Source organism: Hesperophylax consimilis, chromosome 3, assembly GCF_061612785.1.
Source record: "Hesperophylax consimilis isolate HC1 chromosome 3, BYU_Hcon_1.0, whole genome shotgun sequence".
Taxonomy (NCBI): domain Eukaryota; kingdom Metazoa; phylum Arthropoda; class Insecta; order Trichoptera; family Limnephilidae; genus Hesperophylax; species Hesperophylax consimilis.
The window spans coordinates 27,266,354-27,290,478 of NC_142838.1; the positions used below are offsets into that span (position 1 = coordinate 27,266,354).

General features: G+C 32.8%; 1 protein-coding gene across 4 annotated transcripts in view; it reads right to left on the bottom strand.

Annotated features, from left to right (window-relative positions):
* Positions 1-24,125, bottom strand: part of HisT (Histamine transporter) — a 163,376-nt gene that overhangs the window by 53,931 nt on the left and 85,320 nt on the right. For all 4 annotated transcript variants that reach the window (XM_089650011.1, XM_089650000.1, XM_089650006.1 and 1 more), the window contains exon 3: positions 5,492-5,716. In XM_089650011.1, the coding sequence (XP_089506137.1) occupies positions 5,492-5,716 (225 nt within the window). The remainder of the gene's footprint in view (positions 1-5,491; positions 5,717-24,125) is intronic.

Below are 24,125 nucleotides of genomic sequence, written 5' to 3' on the forward strand. Positions count from 1 at the left end.
GGATGAGCTAAGAAGCATTTATATGTTACTTCAAAACTTTGAAAATTATTACATATTATCAAAATAAATAAATTAATTAAATAAATGTAATACAATTATCATAATATACGGATTAGATAATAATTTTAATCCAACACAATAACGCAAAGCGCGCTCTAGCGGAGTAATGTTTTATCACAGTGAGATAAGTGTTTTTATTATTTTGCAATATTATTTTCTTTTAAAAAATGTTCTGACCTACTAAAAAATAAGATATTGAATGAAAAAGGCGTTAAAAACAAAAAAATAATGTGCGATGGCCGAGAATCGAACTCGGATCAACTGCTTGGAAGGCAACTATGCTGACCATTACACCACCAACGCCAGTTGTCGGGATGAGCTAAGAAGCATTTATATGTTACTTCAAAACTTTGACTAGATCAAATGAACTTTAATCGGTGGTGGGGGTACCCGCATTTTCGTTTCGATCGTGACTCGGTTTTACTCCGTCCCCGAAAATTCATTACGCGCCTAAAGAAGTTTCACTTCAAAAATACTTCGCGAACGATATTACGCGTAATTTAGAATAATCTTTTGATTACAAAAACATCAAAATATTTATATTTATGGATTAATTCCAGGCAGGTGGCCCCGAGGCAAATACTTTTCTTCAGGGCCTATGCCATCTTTGATCGTAAAGAGACCCATATTGTAGGGAGAAGCCGGAAAATTGTTCCACAGCCGTACTGTTGAAGTCAAGAACGAATCTTTGAAATGAGACGTTTTCATATGTTAAAAATATGAAGTGTGCAAACATGATGGGTTTATATTCCTTCCTACTAGACGGTCTTTGAAGATTTTCCCATCTGATACGGCCGATACGCCTTAGCTCTTAGCGTCAAACAATTCTGACAGTGGCAAGAAGAGTAGCTGTTGGCTCGTTGATTTTTGTTGCTATAACAGTCCCAACGTCCTAGCAATAGGAACCCCCTAACTTTAGGATTCCTTAATATTTAATGTGCATTATTTTTGTCAGTGTTTCCATCAACGTTGACGCTATTTTCAACGATTGTAAACAACTGTCGACGATTGCCGACGATAGCGGCGTTTTTTTAGAATTGTCGTGAACGCCCAGTACTAGCACACTAACACTTACTACCTACTACGAATATTGGAGAGCTAATTTTAGAACGGAGTTTTATTGGTCATGAGGAGACTGTTAAAAAAAGTGATAATTCTACATTTATAATAACGTTTACGCTGTACATTCGATTTGATTAATCTTTTATTGATTAGTCTTCTGTTGACCTTCTCCTATCGGAGGTTGGTTATCATTAGAACACTCTTCACTCTGTAGACTACAAATCGGAGCAACTCAGAATTCTGATCAGAATTGTCGTAGTTGTACCCGTCTTGTAAGTTTTGAAGCATTGAGGTGCGGCGTCTTTCTGTACCACACACTTCACTAATCTTCATCCGGATGTTAGATAATTTGTCGTCCCTCGTGATGTGTCCAAGAATAGAGGAATTGTCTCGATTTTGCATTAAGTAAAATATCGCAATTTTTAATTAACCTAGACCTACACTAGATACCGTATCATATCCATGTTCGGTATTATCTGGGCAATCTTAATTCCGCTGAATTTTACCCACAGCCCAGAATTTTTACATTATATTTCATAATCTTACTTCTCTTACCTCTTGATTCCCCTGAACACCCTGAATGACAAGCGCCAGTTGCCCAGTCAATACTTTAAGTGACAGGTTTCGGTTGCACTCAACCTTTTTCAGGATAATGGAAATATATTTGTGTTTGAAGAAAGTGTTTCTTCGAAAATTTATTTATATTGATCGCTTTCGATAGCTTCTTTATCCAGTCTCATCTTTTCGTCTATTTTTCGGCGATGTTTCCATTTCACGCTGCGTCAATACTTATAGAACCATTCCCAAGCGTAAAGTGACCACGTTTCGCAATTAAAGTAATTATTTATATGGCAACATTTTCTTAAAGTATCACACTTAACAAAATTATCCTTTACATTTCACTCGAGTAAAAGCCACATAACTATAAATAAAAATAGCTCAGAAGAGGGTAATTACACCAAATTTGTTGTTTTTTTAAACGGCAGTTCGTTTCCCACCAAGCGTCCTGTGAAAAGTACGAATGAATTGCTTATTTGGTCTTTACCAGGTCGTTTAAAAGAGTGGGAAATGTTTTCATAGCGGCGTTTTAGCGTTCTTTTATAGCCAAGTAATTTGTAAAATGGGTATTAAATCTCAATTCTTACTGTCAGCTACACTTAACACTATACATAGTTGATATTATTAATATTTACATTGTTATGATCAAGTGAATGGATACGAAAGCAATAATTGAAGCATGCCGCCCGGAGGACGTGAAAAGAAATATCTGAGCGGGATTTTCCCGGGTAAATTGTTTTTGTTTGAGCAGTGGCAGTATGTTACAGTCTGTACCGTGCATAGAGGTACATATATACATCTATGGTAATGTGCACATTTCTGATGCACGGCGACAAGAAGTGTCAAGTTACCAGGGTCGATTGTGCTGGATGGATGCACTCTTCGTACGTAGTAGGTACTTCATAAGTACTGTATTCGCAAATCTGTTACTTTAACCCTTCAGGTTATAAGATATTTTCCCAAGTCCCAACGACATGACTCGGAATGCTCCCGAGGTATCTAAAATGTGCTGCATATAGCTTATTTTTGAAGTTGTCGTTGAAAGAAATACCATTTTAGAAACTGGATAAAATTATCTTTGCCGTATTTGTATTTGAAATAAACTTTGATAGTTATAAAAATTATTTTTCAATATTTAAACATGAAAATTTTGACATTACAGACATTTTGACCCGGAAAGTACATTTTTTTGTAAGAATTCGTTATTTATAAAACATTTTCCTTTTGTGTGGGTAATTAGTGAGAAAAATATAACTTCACTTTTTATGCCGTTTATACAATCAAAAATAAAGATAATATTTTCTCACATATACTTTCAATTGTCATTTAAAAAAATTCCGCCAATTCGTAATGGTGCACATTTTTTATTGATTTTATCCATTTAATTATGTATAAATATTTGATACAAACTGAGAAAAATAATTATTTACCTTTCCATTGACGATTCAATGATTTTTCTATGTATTATATAAAAATGATAAAAATACTTTTATAATGTATGGACGCCCCGGTCATATCTGTCCTTCAGAGGCTCTAATGGGAATATGATGTTTGTGGCTAGTAATGTCCTTCCGAGGCCTGAAGGGTTAAATGAGCAAATACTGAAAGTAATTATTTCGTAACTATCACAAAGATCTTTAAGGCGATGCACTACGTCGTGTAATATTTTAAATTGAGCCGCTATCAATAACAACCCTTACATAGTTATATGTCAGACCATAGTAAAAAAGAAGATATAACGAGTATTATGAGAACGTATCAGTTGGTGACAGATAAAGCAAAACGTGACTTATCGGCTTTTGATGTTTCGTGACAAATACAGCACTACGTGATCCGAGTGCTTATCACAGAGAATTATTTACAGAGAATTTTTTATTTACGTGATCGGTAATGCTTATGAAAATAGAGCATTAAGGATATACTTAAAATAATACATAATCATTATCTTTCATAGATGGCGCTAATTAAATAATTATTTGTTTGCGTCCGTACTTACGCAATATGATCATGAATAAATAGTTTTGTCCGTATATGAACTCAATTTTTCTAAGAAAGACAAATGCATACAATATTGGATTTTTTTTTTTTTTTTTTTTTTTCATAGTGAATACCTCACAAGAGTCCCAACTGCTCTCGTCTGGAGCCAGTGAGACTATGGCATCCCCAATTGGGGGATGTTGTGAGGCTGAAGGTAAGTGGGGAAGGGAAAGAGGAAGGTGGGGAAGTACCTGGCTATTCAGATCTAGTCACTAAACACGGCTAAAGCCATTTGGAGCAACGTTTCAATTCTGAATGGTGGTCTTACACCAGGGCGATACTGGTAGTATCTTCCACTCTGGAACGTGCCGCAAATATACTATATATTATTTTAATTAATTAATTGAATCATCGATACAATAAAGTATTTGTATGCCTTTCTTGAAGTAATTCAGTTTGTATACGAACAAAATAATTAAAATTCATACTGCTTATAATATTTAAAAGCATAACTAGCAAAAAGTGTTTTTTCGTAAAATATTTAAATGAGCGCAATCTAAGAAAGAGCAGATTGCGAATTCTTTATAGTACAGTGTACCCTTAAATCATTAATAATTAAAAATTTGATTAAAGGTCAAAAAAATGTAATATTTTCCACCTTTTAAAATTATGTTACCTTCCACGCCCATCGGAAAAAAATGGATTGGAAGACTGAATACTTTTTTATAAATTTTGTCAATATATTTTTTTATTAAGACCTACAACTTTAATTGTAGCATCTACAAAAAGAGAACATATTGTATTAGAACTTAAAATAAAAATTATTGTATTAGGAACATAATGATGTTGCATTTTATTAGCACATGTATATGTAGGAGTAAAAGCTAAGGGGGTGGACAAGGGCCATTAAACTGGTGAGAACTGGAAGAGCCTCTTTAATTATGTCTAGGAGGTAGCGTTTTAAGGGGGCAGTTAATTTTAAACGCGTGGTGCCTGTACTAGTAATAAAAGTTTGAAATGATATAGTGTGTGGGGAGGTGGTTCAAAGCTCTATTATCTATTTGACAAGTTGACCTACGGCCTAGGAGATATCGATTTACAGGTATATCTGAAGAGCTTTTATACTTGGTCTGATATATCTCAAATATATCGAGGCTTATATTGCCTTCAAATATTCTTCTATAGCCACCACATCTTTCGAATTACGTTATACTGGCTTCGGGGAATTATTAGATATTTAAAAGGAGATGTAAATTTATACATAAAGTCTAGATCAACCAAATTCTCAAATTTCCTGGTGTGGCCGCCCTACTTGAGCATTGTACAGTTGAGGCACACTAAATAAGTACCCAAGTACACAAAAAAATGTTAAAGCAGAACTCGCAGTAACAGTAGCTAACTGTTAATAGTAACAGTAGCTAACAGAAGTTAACTGCTACTCGCAGTAGCAGGTTCAAGCAATTCTGGGTATCTAGGAGGGATGTCGCATTACTGCTTATGATTTTAGTTTCTGAACGGTTCCTGAACAATACCAGACATTCTGGCTGAAAAATGTGTTCTGTGTTTTAAATAAGTTCATGCAATGCTGCCAACGCAGGCTTCTGATTCTTTCCATGTACATTACCAATTCTGACGCCCCTGGGAAGTTAACTACTAGGTTGATTACCTGCCCCGCATGAATTCTGGACATTTTCCACATGTCCTTCAACAATTTTAAGCACGAAGTAATATTTTACCTTTTTGTCCTATATGAAAACTTATTTATTTATTGCTTTTGCAATGTGTTTTCACGGACCATTTTGTTGGACCATAGACAAAATCAAAAAGTTCTTACCTGGTTTCCAAATACTCCGATGCTGCATGCAGACGACACCTGGTTGGGCCCGAACCACACGGCTGCCAGGCGCGCGGGCAGGTTGAGCACAAACACCTGCGAGATGCCCACAACGCTTTGGCCGAGGAAGCTCAGCCAGAACATGTCCCGGTGCACGCTGAACACCTTTAGCCACGTGCCCGCGCACGTGCCTATACCGCCGAGCAGCGCCGAGGAACGCAAACCCTGGGAAAGAAAACAAAATGGTTGATTTTAAGATTATAAATATTGGGGTTCCATGACAAATCAGAAAACAGATGAAAAATAACAAACAAGAAACCCAACCTAACCTTAAATATTCTTATATCGTGTTCTGTTTTTTGTTGTTGTTACTTTACCAAATATGGTGTAGGACGGCATCTGTGAAGTGTAAAAAAAGTGTGAAAAAAATAATACAATAATTTGTATCTTTTATCTGACGAATGATTTTAGTCCAAAACTAAAATCATTCGTCAGATATAACCGTGAGATTAGGGCCAGTTGTTTCACAAAATTGAAATAATAACAGAGTTTGAATAGAAAATTCACAAAGCCAGAAAATTATATATTAATACATCATTATCTAATACACCTGCAGAATTATTAAAATCACGAATTTCCAAGGAAGTTGTAAACAAGATTAATACACAAATAGTGATTGCCTTATTATGAAATATAACTTCTAGGGATAATTCAAGAACCAGTCACGATTAATGCCTTGAATACCAAAGACAAGAAAAATAACATGAAAAATAAATTGGATACAATACTAATAAATATTGTAAAACACGTATGAAAAAAAAAAGATAAAATATTTAGGTACTATCTAAACGCAGTTTAATATCAGAGTAGTTTTTGAGCGTACATTCTTCCCGGCAAATGACATTTTGATTACACGTATCTGCTGACGCATTAGCCGCGTACGTAGGGAGTAGGGACTACTAACTATATTTACCTCCACGTCTTACCTTACATGACCAGAACCCTCATGACGCATCAAATGTATTGGAAAACTGAAAGGTATAACCGAAATCGTGGAAGCTTATTGAACAGTAAAATTTATTCAGACAAACTGACATTTATTCATTTTTGGAATATATATCAAGTAATTTGGAATTTGTTTAATCGGGGATGATTCTTTTCAAGTCATCTCACAATAATAGCTCCCCTTTCTGTGTAGTGGAGTCTGAAAAAATATGTCTCATTGGAGAGACGTTGTAAGGTGGGTTAAAGGATGGGCTGTAGGAAAGGCTTTGTTAATGCGGGTTGGTAGAGATCCGAATTGGTGCAAGGGTCGAGAGAGTCCTGTTGGATAAAAAATGTGCTTACGTTACCCATTTTAGGGAGTTAAATAAATAAATTAAAACCTAAATTTGGTATCATGTCGGATCGATGTACCAAGCATCAAAAGTTAAATACTACTTTCCCACTAAGTTCGTTAAGAGCACTTTCATTGTCATAATATTAAAATCGTGCTAGCCAGAACTCGGTCAACTCTTAATAAAAACTCGTTCACAAAATCTTCATTTCTTTGTTAGTCATTGTATTGTGTTATTAGTGTATTGTGAACATGTTTGAAAAGCTGATGAACGAACCCTAAAGTAAAAGCCTACGGTTATTTCGGCTCAGCTCCAATACTGTAATTTATGTTTGGGATTATGAAAATTCCTACATTTTCAGTTTGTTACATATTGCGAGAGATGATGACGCAATAGACAGTATAGGAAAAGGGGATGGGGGGAGGAAACAATGTCTCATCTCATTGTCTCTGTCAGGGGAGAGTTTTTGTTTTTCACAATAAACAAAGCAGAAACAGAATATTACTCTAGTACACTGAATAAATGAATAAAATTTTTTAGCAAAGTGAAAAAGTTCCTCTGCATCATTTGAAAGATTTCCAATGTCATACATAAAACAGATCTGAACAAAAAGAAAAAAATCTACATGTGCAAAAAAAAAGAGATTCGTCAAATAATAAAGTCGTCCTAACAACTCCTGCATGAAAAATTTAGACGTCTCAACATTATAAGGGATAAAAGAGAGGGGAAAGGGGAGGTTGGGATGCACCTGACTATTTAGATTTGGCCACTGATCATTGTTAAGTCCTTTCAAGCAACGTTTTGATTCTGAATGGTGGTCTGCCGCTAGGGCGATACTGAGAATATCTACTATTATGGAATGATGAAGATTGTAATATCTAGGAATATATATATATGAACATATAAATATGCGATATGACAAATTAACTACTTGGACCGGGTCATGTCAGAAGAATTTGAAGATTACACGGAGAAAAATGAGATTGCTAATTTATTAAAAAATCTCTTCAAATTGTTGGTAATCCAGTTAAAAACGGGATTGAAGGCCTTTAATAAATTAATTAACAGGTTTACTGATGAATGTGTGAGAATGAAGCAAGAAATGTGTGGCAAGACAGAATTGAATGGCAGTCTCTCTGCCTAACCTTGCGAGGAAACGGCATAAATCTTAGATAGATAAATAGCCAGTAAAACATTGAGGTTTCCAAAAGTCGTGTTACCATCCGGATGAAAATCTTCCAATACCTTAATTCGATATTAAATATTTAAGGCGAAGCTTAATGCGAAATCACTATTTTGATTAATCTTTATAACGAATCGGTGTACATTATGATTACCAAAAAATATGCTTTAGATAAATTGAAAGTTTTCCTATCGTTTCGCTTGAGTAGAATACAAATAAAATAATATTTTTTGTCAAAAGAAATGTATGAACGCGTAAAGGAAACAACTTTAAAAATACAGTTTTATAGCAAACTTTTTCACTTGATTAACTTTTTTGCTTTCTTATAAAATTATTTACAAAATAAATAAAAACCAGTTTTGTGATTGAAATCGAACGTTTCTAGATTCCGTTTGTCAAGCGATTTTAATGCCTATTACCTACTATTTAAGGTATACCAAGAATAAACACATTTTTGGCTTGTAGCTTCCTCTTAAATGTTTATTGAGCCCAAGAGCATCTCATTGAGTACTGACTTGATTCAGAAACCGTTACATTCAGATTTCAGGGCTAATAAAAACAAAGGCCGAAAGTGAGTCTTTTCAAGGGGAAAGTTACACTGACCGACTCGTATTTAACAAAGCATTTAGTTTCTAGAATATCAAAATCAAACAGGAAAATCGCTGCTAAACAGTCGGATCGGAAAAATTTGATGGTTGATTTTACGGAAAGCGTGTTGGAACCGAGTGTAAATCAATTCACAAATACCCCATTGATTGCTTGAATTGCAGAAGTTGCAAGTTTGTTTGAATACCAAAGCAGAAACCATAATGTTATTCACAATCAATACATTTATTTAGTTGAAAAAATGGTGACCGGATAAATCATCAAAAAGATAATTCATCACATCTTTAAAAAGTTATATAAAGTCATGGAAAGTGACGAAACAAAAACTTTATTAACTGGGTTAAATAGGTTAGGTTAGGTTAGGTTAAAAGTTTTTTTTCATCGTTTCTAATGACTTTATATCACTTTTTAAAGGTGTGTTGAATTGTCGATGTGTTGATTTATCATGGAACCGAAAAAATGTACATGCAGAGGTGTAAATTGAGAGTGGAAATAATTGCCCTCTACACTCGCGACTAAAACATTGAGAAGTTTATCACTTCATCGACGACTCATGCTATAAAACACCCTAAATCGAAAATGCAATTCTGTTAAACTAACTTTAATACATTTTATGGAAATTTCCACTTTCAATTGCGTGAATTTATATTCTCTACATAGCTTTAATTTAAAGTCGGCGAATACAAGAAAATAAAAGACAAAATATGAAACCAAAAACAAATATTTTTTGCGGTCGTAATTAATCGGGATCTTTTACAATGTTGAAATTAATTATAATAATAATTATTTTTTTAATGAAAAACTAATGTTTATAAGACAAGGTTTTTATGAATAGCAAAAAGGATAAGGAATTTTTACAATTATAATAAAGTTGGTTGTTTACAGGTGAAAAAATATAATAAGTGGTAATTGTTGATTGAATTACTAGTACATATTAAATTATTTGGCGTGTTGGAAATAAGCCGACGTGGCACAGTGGTTCAGAGCGTCTAACGACGCGGGTTAAATTTGCGTCGGCAGCATTTGTTTTTAATCGGGAGATATTTTCAATTTGTATTGATATTGCAGGCGACTAATTATTGATAATAATAATAATAATAATTTATATTTAAAGATGCAAAAGTCGGTCATTTTGAATACATGTAGGATAAAGAAAGATTTTTTAAATATTTATGTTGAGGGATCAGTAGGATTTACAGGCCCTGTTAGAAGTTCTACCGAGCCGAACCCTCTGATATGAAAATATCTAGAGTCGGTGAATTATTTTCCCATCTGATCTCTGGTGAGTTGACGTGTTGTTCTTGTATTGTTTTGTATTTATTTTGCTTATATAATGCACTTGCATAATCTTGATTGACTAGATGATCATTTGTGGAAAAGTGTGTGGAAGGGTTTCGTTTTTCCTATGGGTAAGATTTAACCCGGACATAAAATAGGATGTAAAAATAAATATATGATCTCGCAGATCACGTAAAGCTATACGTATGTAGGTAAGTATTACCTATCAGTTGTGTTGTGGTAATCCTTGGGGTTGTATTGCTATTTAATATGCAGAATCAATAGCTAATCTTTGGACAGATATAATATTATAAACCTAAGGAGTTTTGTAATGGAAATAAACTCAGCTTTTAGACATACCGCAAGTGCAGTGCAATTATATTATTATGTAGCGGTTTTGCGGAACTCGTATATATATGTTTTTTTTTTAAATTTACTACTATCTTATATGTGTTTTCGGTTCCTACACAATGTACGCAATCGTTTTCTGACAAACGATATTTAAAAATTCTAAAAAACACATACCGGGCGCACACGCAATGTTTACACAAAACTGAATTAATTATGTTCCTTCGTTTTTTGTAATTGCGTTGAATTAAATTAAACGAATAGTAGTCCAAAACAGAAAAAATGTGTATAAATATACCTGTGTGTATAGTTTTCCCTTTAAAAAGTTTTAACATTGAAGAAAAATTAATTGGAAATTAAAAAAAAAAAACTTTTGCCAAGGCAAAAAAGAAATAAGTCGGAATAGTAACAATAAAAAAACGCAAGTTTTACTACCCGGTTTCGTCTTAGATACGAATATCAATATTTGTAACTGACAAAATCAAAAATAAATAACAGTTTAATAATAAGACGTGTATTTAAAAAAACGATTTTTCATAATATTGTTACATTGTATTATATATTTGACGGGCAAATATCCTTTAACTCTTGACATGCCACGATGCCAAACAAAACGTTTATAACAAAGTGGGTCTTCCGACGACCCCATACATTGTCTTATGGGCTTTTAAACTATAAAAATCTCAATTATTAATGGTAACTTATGTATTTGAACTTAAAATGATATGTCAAGTTTTTAAGCTAATATAAGGAGGATAGTAATTTTGGGTACTACCTACTCCCCCACTTGGCTGCGGGATAGCCAAGTAATATTCCATTAAGCTGTATAACTGCATGCCACCTACTTCGAAACAACTTGTTGATAATTTACCATTAATGGAATATTGCTTAGCTATCCCGCAGCCAAGTGGGGGTGTAGGTAGTACCCAAAATTACTATCCTCCTTATATGATAATTTACCAATAACAAATTGTTTCGAAGTAGGTGGCATGCAGTTATACAGCTTAATGGAATATTACTTAGCTATCCCGCAGCCAAGTGGGGGAGTAGGTAGTACCCAAAATTACTATCCTCCTTATATGATAATTTACCAATAACAAATTGTTTCGAAGTAGGTGGCATGCAGTTATACAGCTTAATGGAATATTACTTAGCTATCCCGCAGCCAAGTGGGGGAGTAGGTAGTACCCAAAATTACTATCCTCCTTATATGATAATTTACCAATAACAAATTGTTTCGAAGTAGGTGGCATGCAGTTATACAGCTTAATGGAATATTACTTAGCTATCCCGCAGCCAAGTGGGGGAGTAGGTAGTACCCAAAATTACTATCCTCCTTATATGATAATTTACCAATAACAAATTGTTTCGAAGTAGGTGGCATGCAGTTATACAGCTTAATGGAATATTACTTAGCTATCCCGCAGCCAAGTGGGGGAGTAGGTAGTACCCAAAATTACTATCCACCTTATATAATAATTTACCAATAATAAACTAAAAAAAAACACAGATCAAAGAATGGATAAAAATTAAAGGTACACAATTTTTCCAAAACATATCTATCTGGACGTTATAAATTTTGTAATGTAATCCTTCCTGTTTTCAACACGTTTCTATATATTTAGTTAATATGTTCACACTAGACGTCACATAACTATATTCCATTGGTCACCATGAAACAGGCAGTCGCCTAGTATGGTGATTTAATTTACCATATATAAAGAAATGTTGTAATGTATTATAATGTATAAATAAAAAATATATATTTACATTTACATTATTGTTGTATAATTATTTGGTAATGTTTTGTTTTATTCTATTTGCGTCTTAATTGCATCCTTAAATACACTTCATGTAGTATCATTTTCTTTTATCTAAATTGTTACAACATTGTGTCTATGTAATATTATGATGTGCTTTAACTAACACTAACCTAATATACAATACTAAGTACTAAGAAATCTAAATGATATCAATCAAGGTAATAATCATCATCAGTATTTATTATGCTTCGCACAATGAAGGTTTATTAGGCGATTGAATATCAGACTATTTTGGCAGCTAGAAAGAACGGACTATGGCGTGACTTGACTCTCAATTTTGTGATAACCTTAAGATTAAGAGAAGCCAGAATCGTAACGACGCGACGTAAGTGAATCAACCGTGCACAAAAATATACGACACACAGCCCTGGTGTATTGGACAGACCTGCAGTTGAACTTGTCCATCAAATCGCTAACATAAAGTAGAAATATTATCGGCATAAGTGATGAAGTCGTGTAAAAAGAATATTCGGCGCACGGCCCGGCGTAATGGACAGACCTACGGTCGACTTTGCCCTAGCAGGCCTAGAAAATACATCTTTCCGTGGTGTTTATTTTATTATTTCTGATGAACGTATTACTAATATCTCAAATGTTTCTAGAGGGATCCCCGAGGAAGTTACTAATTCATTATCTAGGAAAATAAAATCTGGTGCTTACCGTTAATTTTAAAGTTGAGAACTTTTATAAAAAAAAACCAAACGTTACACGTAAAATATGTTAATGGTAAGGTTTTGTTTTCATTAATCCTAAATATAAATAACTTACATCCGTAGGGATTCCTCGAGAAGCATTAGAGATTTTAGTAATACGTTCATCAGAAATAATTAAAATCTGAGCATCGAGCAAACCTCCGTTATTCTTATATCGCCTTAAGGCGATGCCATACGTAGTAATGCAAAATCATGTGTTTTTGGTTTGAAAATTTGGTCGCCTAGAAATGTTTCAGATGCTTTAATTAAATACTGCGAGTAGAATACATCCTGGCCTTTGAAATAATCGAGTATTTTTTAGATAAGTCTTTTTATAAGCCCAGAAAAAAATAATGTATAAGGCCTATGAAAACTATTTAAGGTTCAAAATTTCCTAAGAAAAAACCCATTTTCGTTATGATTTTATTGTATAGTGTGGAAAATTAAGTTATTTATAAAATGATCGGAAAAAAAAAAAATATTTATGCCGGAACATCCACAAAATAAAATAAAAGGCACTTTTTGGCCATTTTCTTTTCTTGCATAAATCAAAACAGGCGGGGTGTTAAGCGGGAATTTAAATCTTATAGCCATGTACGTAAGGGTTGTTATTGATAGCGGCTAGATTTAAAATATTACACGACGTAGTGCATCGCCTTAAGATAATAACCAATAATAATAACCTTAGATACATTATTTATTTACTCACTAGGTCCTAGTGATTTATGTTTCATAATATCAACAACATAATTTCAACCGGTATTTAATCATTTTTTTGTGTGCATTCTATAAAAATTATTGTAAATTTTATGTGATTTCGAATTTTAATACAAAACGTTAAAAAGCTTAGACATACCGATTTAAAACAAATGTTTCCGATATCATGCTTCCAAATAAAGATTTGGAATCAATGTTGACTTCTCTAGGAAATAAATTTAACTCTAAAACTATTGATTTGATTGAATTTAAGTTTAATTTTCACGAAACCGTTTGTTTGGAGAATTCAGAAAAGCGATAAAATACTTACTTACTTACAAAATTATATTGTTAACAGTAAATTATGTTAATTGCTATTTTCAAAACTGGAACTAATTTGTCAAGAATCCAGACTGTACAGTGATTATCGTAATTTATTTTTGGTGTATTATGCCGTGTATCACTCCTCCTTCTTTAGCCAAAATTCGGAGAGCGTTATAGTGTCCATCGTAATGGCAGATGTGTAATCAATTACACATCTGTCCTGTACACCGAAAGCTGCCCAAAACGTTTGCTAAAGAAGGAGGAAGCGAAACACGCCATAATACTAAATAAAATCACGATAAAGAAGTGAAAATCTCAAATCATTTCGTAATTTTTCTCAGTTCTGCGCTAGAATTACATAAAATTGATTGATGTTATAACGCCAGCAGAATAAATTTCTAAAAAAAATTAATCATGGAACGAAAATGTAGGCTTGTGGTCTATTTTCATAAAAAATGCTAATCGATGTAAATAGTGATGTATAAATTCCCGGGAATTTATTTCTGGGGAATGTTCCCGGGAATATTCCCGGGAACATTCCCCTGGACGGGGAATTTTGGGAATTTTGATTTTAACAACATAATACCTCAAAAAGAATAATATTTATTAAATAAAAAATAAATATACACACATATGGTACATATAGAGCAGGATAGATTCATAAAAACTATTCCCATATATATAGGAATAGGATCCAAGAGAAAAATAACAAAAAAAAAACGATCAAAATTATTTTAAAGTGACTAGTATCTCTATATAATTGTATACTGTACAGTATTAGTAGCCTATATACACTTTATGCTAGTATACGGTACATATAAAAAATCAATCGTAAAACTGTAAAAATGACACAACTTCACAGATCGTTACTGTTCATCTGATGATACCGATTGGACACTGACACTATCAACATCGCTTCCACTTTCACCTTCATATTCTTCTTCTTCATCCGACCTGGACGAAGTTGTTGCCGACTCAGGATTATCTACGTTTTCTTTTTCCTCAGCACAGTCAGTTGGATGTTTGCGTTTGCGAATACCAGATAGGTTTGAAATGTTATGATGCGAAGCAATCTGCTCATCCGTGGAAGAAACGGTTTTCTTGGGAGCAACTTGAGAGCCTCTTTCAGAGGAAAGAAGTTTCCAATTGTGTGCCACAAATGTTATTTTCCCTGGTCTTTGAGTTGTTAGACGATTCCTCTGTGTTAAATGAATGCGACTAAACGTGCTAAAAGATCTCTCAGTGGCTGCTGAAGTAATGGGAGCAGTCAATATTCTTATGGCAACCTGTGACAAATCCGGGGATGTCGTCTTAGATAACTGCTAACACTCAATAAAGCATCCAAGAGAAGTGTAGAAACCATTTTATTAAAAATAAAATAAATTCCCCGTTTTCGGGAATTTATTTCAGGTCGGGTTCCCGGGAATATTCCCCGGGGAATATTCCCGGGTCTACATCACTAGATATAAAACTCGACGGTGGAAACGGGAAATTATGTCCGATGTTGTAAAAATGACAGGTTACTGAAGAGGTAGGTCACTAACCCATCATTAAGTCATTTAAATAACTGAATCTAAAAGTCGTAAAAAATTTACAATAGTAATTGACGTTAGTGCTCCGACCTTTCTTTTGGAAAATGCATGAATTCATAATGCATAAGGAAACGAATCGATCGAAACGATCGAACGAGGGTTGCACGCAATACAGAACTGATGCTAGAAATGCAGCAAAATGTCTTTTAAATACAAAAAACTGTTTTAGCTATAGCATAAAAAAAAATTATTCGATGAGCGTAGCGTGGTTCTGCTTTGACACGGCCACTTTGAATTTCGTCTGTCTGTAATTTTGTTTATTTATTACTTGTCTGGTAAATCCCGCCAAGAAGGTAAGCCTGTTTTATGTTTGATAGTAAGCGAAGTTTACTGTTCTCAGAAATACTAGTTTAAATAAAATACACATTTTAGATGGCGGCACATATGAAAACACTTACAGTACAAACTGTGTCACCCATAATATTGTAGATTGTTGGAGAAGGAAAAAAGGAAATATTAGTGCGGATGATATTTTAGTGCGTAGTTTTATAGTGAACACACTACATAAATAATAAATTTTCCTAGTAAGCAACGCAGCACATCCTCAATCTCAATTCATAAATTAATTGATTGATTGATTGATCAATTGATTAATTAATTGATCCTGTCTTGACTTGACAAGTTGACATTATCTCTTTAGTTTTGATGCCCTATTATTGTCATAACAGCTTTTATTGAAACATTTTTGCTGTATTAACTTCGTGTAGTATGTAATGTGTTGATTGGACTTGGTCCGTTAGTAAATAAATAAATAAATTGTTCATTTTTACCACGCAGCTGTTTTGTCTTAAAGATAAGAAACAAGTGTAAATTTTATTCCTCCAGCACTCCAAGTGTTATATTCTTAAAATTTACAAAGACATGCCCTTTTATAACCCCATTACTAAATCGGTGTAAATATAACGCGACTCGTAAGTTCGGAACAGTGAAAAACTTAATTTGTTTCCACGCTTTCGTATGCTTAAAACAATGAAACCAAAAAATAGATTCACCTTTTTTACCTCCAACTGACCTCCAACTCTCCCAACGCCCTAACTAAAACTACAGAATTCTGTCTACGCGCACCGCTTATTACGTTCTAATAGTGGAACAAGTAATATATTAGTAAGCAGTAGCGTCTCTAATTGTAGTTCTATGGATAAAACGGCTTTAAACCAGAGTTTAAGCTTGACTATATCAATGTTCATCTGGCGTATAAGAAGACAGTAAGTATTTTAAAAGGAAACACAAGAATTTAAATTTCCACGATAACTCTACTATTATGAATGTAATTGCATTTGTTAATTTTTTTATTTAGAAACATTATTAACATTTTGTAAAAATAGCCCACTTCTTTTACTTTACCTGTCTATGTTGTTAATTTTCTCTCTTTAGTGCATAATTTAAGTAGTAACTATAGGCAAATTTCTCTCACCTCAAACATTGCCAAAATATTTGAAAAAATTGTAAAAAAACAAATATTTAAATTTGTTAAAGAAAATAATATTTTAAATGCACATCAATATGGTTTTAGAGAAAATATGAGCACTCAAGATGCTATCGTTGACTTAACATCTGAAATTTATAAATCTTTAGATAATAAAAAAAAATGCATTGGAACATTTGTCGACTTAAGAAAAGCATTTGATAGTATATCACACTCTAATCTTATCTCGAAACTAGCGAAAATTGGTATAACTAACAATGCTTTAACGTGGATTGAAAATTACCTTTTTAATAGAGAGCAATTTGTAAAGTTAAATGGCTCTCTGAGTGATTCGCAGACCACAAATTTTGGCATCCCGCAGGGAACTGTTCTAGGTCCAATTCTTTTCATCATTTATGTCAACGATATTTTTAATCTCTCAATTATGTCTAAACTTATTTCATACGCTGACGACACAGCAATTTTAACTGAGGGATTAACTTGGAATGAAACCCAAAAAACAGCAGAGTTAGATATAAACATACTAAAAAAATGGTTCGATAATAATTTGTTAACACTTAATACTGAAAAAACTTTTATAATACCTTTCACCATTAATAAAAATTCATTCCCTGATAATTTAAAGATAAGTATACACTCATGTAATTGTAATAGAATTTCAAATTTATGTAAACCTGACTGCTCTGTACTTACTGTTAAAACTAATGTAAAATATCTAGGTGTAATTATAGATAGTAACATAAAGTGGAAATTACAAATCAATGCAATAGTAGAAAGATTAAGAAAATTATTGTACATTTTTCTCAGAATACGAAACATACTAAATTTTAAATTATTAAGAACCATATATTTTTCACTAATTCAATCAGTATTACAATACGGAATTGTTGGTTGGGGTGGAGCATTCAAAACTTCTCTCTTACCTTTAGAAATCATCCAAAGAATATTAGTAAAAATAATTTTGAAAAAACCGTATGATTACCCCACAATTAGATTATTTCAAGAATTTAAAGTCCCTTCACTTCATATTATTTATAAAAAAATAACTCTTTTTCAAATACATAAAGATTGTTTCAACATTGACAACTTAATAACTTTTTCGAACAGCAATAGACAAAGTATTCTTGGCTCTATAACTATCCCGCGCTGTAACACCACCACAGCCCAACAATTTTATAAATATTTTGGTGTCAAATGGTTTAACCAATTACCTCTTAACTTAAGATTGGAAATGAATTATAAAAAATTCAAAAGCTCAATAAAAGCACTATATCAATAGCATATTAAAATCGTTTATACTTAAAAAGACAATATAATCTCTCAATTATTATTATATTGAAATCCTTTTCTCTTATTTCTTATTCTTATCTCTTTCTTTCTTTTACATCCTTTTCTCTTTTCTATTTGATAAAATTTTGTTACATATAAAATTTTTATTTTGTTATATTAAAAAATAAAAATTCTTTTCATTATCATTACACTCTCTGAAAAAATATGTTAAATTACTATTTACACGCGTTTCTCCGCCTTTTTAACACGAGCATTTGCTCTAAAAAAAGGTGTATCACGATGTACTGTAATAAAAAGAAAATAATCTTAATGTAATGTAATAACATGTAATTGTAAATTTAATATTAAATAAAAATTAAATATTATAAAAAAAAAAAAAAAAATTACTTTTAGAAATATCATTGAAGAAGAAGATGAAGAACTGGGAATCAAACCCACAATCTCTTGTCTTAACGGGACAACGCCTCAACTTACTCGGCCATTGGGAATCTTTTTAAATAATTTTATTATTTTTTTTAAAATCGAAACGAAACCGCACAAGAGTCCCGACTGCTCCCAGCCGTCTGGAGCCAGTAAAAATATGGCATCCCCAAATGGTGATTATTGTGAGGCTGGAGGTAGTGGGGTGAGGAAGTATCTGGTTATTTTGATCTGGTTGCCAAACATGTCCAAAGTCATTTCAAGCAACGTTTTTATTCTGAATGGTGGTGTTACACCAGGGCAGTACTGAGAGAAAATTATGACAAAGTTCTAACGAATTTATTTAACCTAGATAGTGTCTCGGGTAAACAAATTCGATTTTTATACATGGGAAACCTTTTGATTTTTCTAAAAGTCTAAATGAATATTTTACTTTATTAGAAAAACTTTTTGAATAACTTTGAAAGTTATACCCATCATTATTATACATCACCAAAAAAGAAGATAGTAATAATAAATTAAATAAACAAAACACAGAAAAATAAACAATCCTGGGTTCAACTCTCAGTTGTGACCGTTACTTTTTTATGTATCTGCGTCTTTGTTTTTATCTGTATTATGTTTCGTTTAGATTTACTAATACTATCTTCTTCTACATTGATTAATTATATTGATCGGTATAACTTAAAAAATATTAAAATAGATATTCCAAAAATGTTGATTTTTGAAGTGAAACTTATTTATGCGCGTTATGCATTTTCGAGGACCGGAGTAAAACCGACTCATGACCGTCACGAAAAACCGTGATCATTTCGCTATAGGAGCCTAGCTAATATTATATACCTAGTTTAGGTCACTCTCCAAACTCAGCTTCGCGGTCTAGAGGCAGAGCGCCCGACTCTCGTCGTGAAGAACCGAGGTACGATCCCCGCTTTAACTATTTTTTTTTCTTTTTGTGATTTTTTTAATACGAGGAAAAGTGATAAAATGCTCTCGTGCTGCGACTTTTAGATATTTTGACTATATGGTATTTTGAAATATAGCTTACAAATCGAGCCGGTAGAGTCGCTCGGTATTTTGATTAATTATTTTTATTTGGAATCATTAAAATTACTAATCAAGGCCGATAACGCGACTAATTACCCTCGCAGACGTGCGTGACAAGTTTTTTTAGTAAAAAACACAGCCGTAAGAACACAGCCGAGTTTTTAAAAATTTAGAAATGTTTTTCAAATTCAGACTCCATACGGGTATGAGACTGTTAAAACACGATAGATCTTTTCCAAAACGGACAAATATACGGAAATATTTTAAAAAACGACAGATATGACTACACACTGTCGATATATCTTCGATTCGACCCTATATAAAGCGTTAACGAGACGTTATGTGATATTATTCATTTGCCGTGTTTGAAAACGATGTATACGCGGTTCTCGTCGCGCGAGATACCTCTCCTCGCGGTCTAGAGGCAGAGCGTTCGACACTCGTTATGCAGGACCCGGGTTCGAATCCCATATTTTTATAACTTTTAATTTTTTTTATCACATGCTACTTATAAATATGTCAGTAGATAGAAAAAAGAGAGAATGAAATGAAAAGAGAGAGAGAAGAATACTAAAAGTTTCACTTCCGTCGTGCGTAGGCTTGCCACACACTGTATTTTTTGTTTGTTAAATGTTTAACTACATAACGGGTAATTTTAAAATTTGTGTTAAGAAAAGATTTATAAAGCGTTGTTTACAAAGCTATAGTTAGAAAATGTACTTTGAGCTATCTTTTTAATATTAATATTTCATGTACCTACCATTAGATCAAGGTCCTCTAGTATGTATTATTGTGACAATTATACCAGTCTCAGGATATAACTCAGTTATAAATAGATTGCACACACTTGGGAACTTGTATCCTAAAATCGGAGATACTTTTAATATTCCCCTTGGAAAGTATAAAGCTGCACTAATAACACATTTTAAAGCCACTTATTTTAATGAGGTCACTACATAACAGGCTATTGTCATTGCCTCTTTTTTTACTGTTATTTTATTTGTTATGTTTTAACTAAATTTAATTCTTTAATTTTTCTCATCCAAATTTGATACTGCACTAGGTATATGTAAAAAAATAAAATAAAAACTTTGTATGTAAATGGCACTTGTGTCGTAAATTCTAAATAAATAAATTCATAAATTTAAAAAAAAAATGTAACAAAAGCTCTTCCCTAGCGCAGTAGGTATTTCTAAGGAATGGATTTGTCACCCTCCTATATCTTTTTTACTTACTCCGTTTTTTAAGATGTACGTTTAAGGTTTATTGGTAGTTGGGATTGTGACTCATCTTAAAGTTCAACACTAAGCAGGTGGTTTAATAATTAATCGTACGTTAAACTTGGGTCCCGAAAAGCCGTAAAGTAAAGCTTAACCTAAGTACAAAGTTATTTCTGGAATAGTACACGGCTTCCCAAACTAACGCATAAGTTTTTAGGGTAGCGAACAACTTATTCGATGAATCAAAGGGAAATTTTCCTGGTTTATGTAACGGGGGTCCTGATGTAAGAGATTTGTCTGTCCATGTTGTTCGGATAAACATAAAGAGTAAGGGTTTTCAATGTCACGCCCAAATAAAAATTCATGTCACGTTTTGAAAACAATGTGAATAGAAAGAAACTGAATCGTGTCAAATACTTAGAATAGTGAAGATTAGGATTGAGAAAAGTAACAAATCAAACATATTATAATAATTTTGAAGGTACACCAAAAAATGGCCGTAAATGGCCCAGAGCCAATGGATCTGTGACATTTCCGATTTGAGGAATTCTGTGAAGTTGGAGAGGGGAGGGAGAGGTGAAATAAAAATATTAGGAACTATCCAACTAATGCAATCTGATCTGAACCCTGATGAGACCGCCAACATAATCGATACGTACTGTGAAATGGCTTTGCCTACGTTAATTTATCCACATTTCTTACACGGATTTACCACAAATACGTCCAGGGATCTCATTTCTATAGCATTCAGTGAGTATTTCACCAACTTCTTCATAGCTTAGCCAGGATAATGGATATTTTCAATTTATTTATTTTTGAAAAAACTGCTTAATAATTAGCGCAAATTTTGCAATTTTCAGGAGAACAACTACCACAAAAATAAAATAAATAAAAAAGTTTAGTAAAGTTTGTTATGGCGTAGTTTTTATTCATTCCAGTCACTAACGACATTTACTTTTCTTTCTTACTTGCCAATCAATGTTATTATCTTCAATAAAAACTGTTTTACGTCGTACAAAATTGTACTGCCTGTAGTTTTGAAAAGAGCGGAATTTCAACGGGTCTCTTGTCAACGCTTCACAGTGAGATTCGAGACATTATATTTAAAATTCAAAGAAACGGAATTTTTAATGAATCACTACCGGAAAGCACTCCCCCTTCTGAATAATTAACTGTATCGTTAACGCTACTAAATTACTTGCCTTATTTTATGAAACGACTTGCGAACAATGCTACTAATGAGGCAAAATAGATTGTAAAGAATAAGTTTGGCAGAATTTTAACCAAAATGACGAGACGTTTTTAATTGATGTTTTGATGTCTCAAAATAAGATGTTTTTATAATAATCTCTGTTGTTCTATTGTGTAACATTTACTTTTTCATGGTATAGTGAACTATACCATTAAATATTTCACAATCCCAAAAACGGTATTTTTAAAGGGTAGTTTTTCTGTAATTTTGGAAAGTCTTAGATACATTTTAGGTGCTCCTGTGAAGACTCGTGTAAAAAGGCTGTTATAAAGGGCAAATGATCCCCGATTGCGCAGTAGTATAATTTGTGAAGTATTTTGGGGTTATATTATGCGGTGGGATTTATTTCGAAATAAAATAGGATATTTGGATCATATCATATTTTTTTAAAAGGAGAAAATGAAAGATTTCCAATGAATTGCGGTCGAGCTAAGTTTGCTTGGGTCATATTCTTAGGGAGCCAATAACTAAACACCCTTATACATTTGGCCACAACCACTGAAAAAGATCATTTGAAATATTTTAAAACTTTTTTGGATTTTCAAATAGCTACGTCAGTGACCGGATATAAAATCTAGTGAACATTCTCATGGTGAGGTCGATTCTAAATCACGTGGGCTTTTGGTTGGCACTTCAAAGGGTGTGGAACTAAATATTTGTAGGGTATTATAATTCAGGTGTAAGGGGATTACTCGTTAAACAACAATAGTCGCTTAGATGTATTTTTTTTCATCTAGTTATAGTTCCATTGGAAGTCACTGCATTGAACTTAGATTAAATTTTTAAAAAATACCATCCGTTCAAAAACGTTCAGCGTCTTGTACATATGCATGGGTTTTTATGAAATCGTCAACTAAGAAACACGCCACTTCATAAGGTGTTGAAGAATTTTAATATCTCGCGGAAGGTATATCATATAAGTTTAGCATTCCACCTGTGTCATACATGCCACAAACCTTACCACCAAACGAGAAGAAGAAATAACATTTCAACATGAATGAAATACCAGAATCAAACTGCTCTCAGAAGTGTACGTATAAATCTGTAAGTTTTAAAAACTTTCTGAGAAGTTGCTATTTTCATTATTACACTTTCCAGCTTCTTTGACAATGTTTCATTGTTCTCAACAATCCTTTGATGTGACTTTCTAAAAATAAAGTGATCTGAATAGTTAAGTACTTGGTTTAAAATAAGCACACAACTACAAAAAAGTAAAATAATACAATACTCTATAATTGTAGATAAGAAAAAACGTTGCTAAATAATTCAGACTAATTAATATTAATTAAATTCAATAATACTACTCATTTTACTGTGTTATATCTATCTAAATTGTTCAATTGATTCTGACAAAACACAAATCATCCCGAATCAGTCAGTTAGAAAACAAATTCCGATAGGTTGAAAATAAAGAATAACCAAATTCCAAGCAAAATGATTTTCCATAAAAACCCCTTAAAATAATTTATTCAGATTCTTTTTGAAAACCGAATCATTGCAGAACCCGGACATAACAGATGCTGAGAGGCCTTTACAATAAATCCAATAATAGATATTTAAAAAGAAATTCTAGAAATATTCTATCGCAGGCGAATTCTTTCACCGGTAGTTCGACAGAGAATTGATAAAAGTTTTAACATATTTTATTATTTATTAGTTCACGAACGATGTCGAAGAAGCGTGAATTTTTCTTCGTAATAATTTTAGACTTTTTAGGTTCGTAGATATTTTATTACGAAGAAAGCGAATTCGAATAAATTTAAGATTGAGTAATACTTGTTAAATACATTCATTCATTATAAAATATTCGCTAAATAACAATATTACGGTTGCATAACGATATTTAAAAGATGTCACTACACTGCCAAAATTACACACGGTTGGAATTACTCATTGACAAAATTACACGGGGAGAGAATTGCATCTACTAAAATTACTAAAACAGAACCTGACTTAACCTAACTGAACTTTTTTCAGAAAATGAAATTTACATAGCACACACAATACACAAGTTAAACCTATTAAAACCCGTTTTTTAAAGTGTGTTATTCCAGTGTATATAATTTAAGCCGGTATAATTCTCTCTGTGCGTAATTTTGG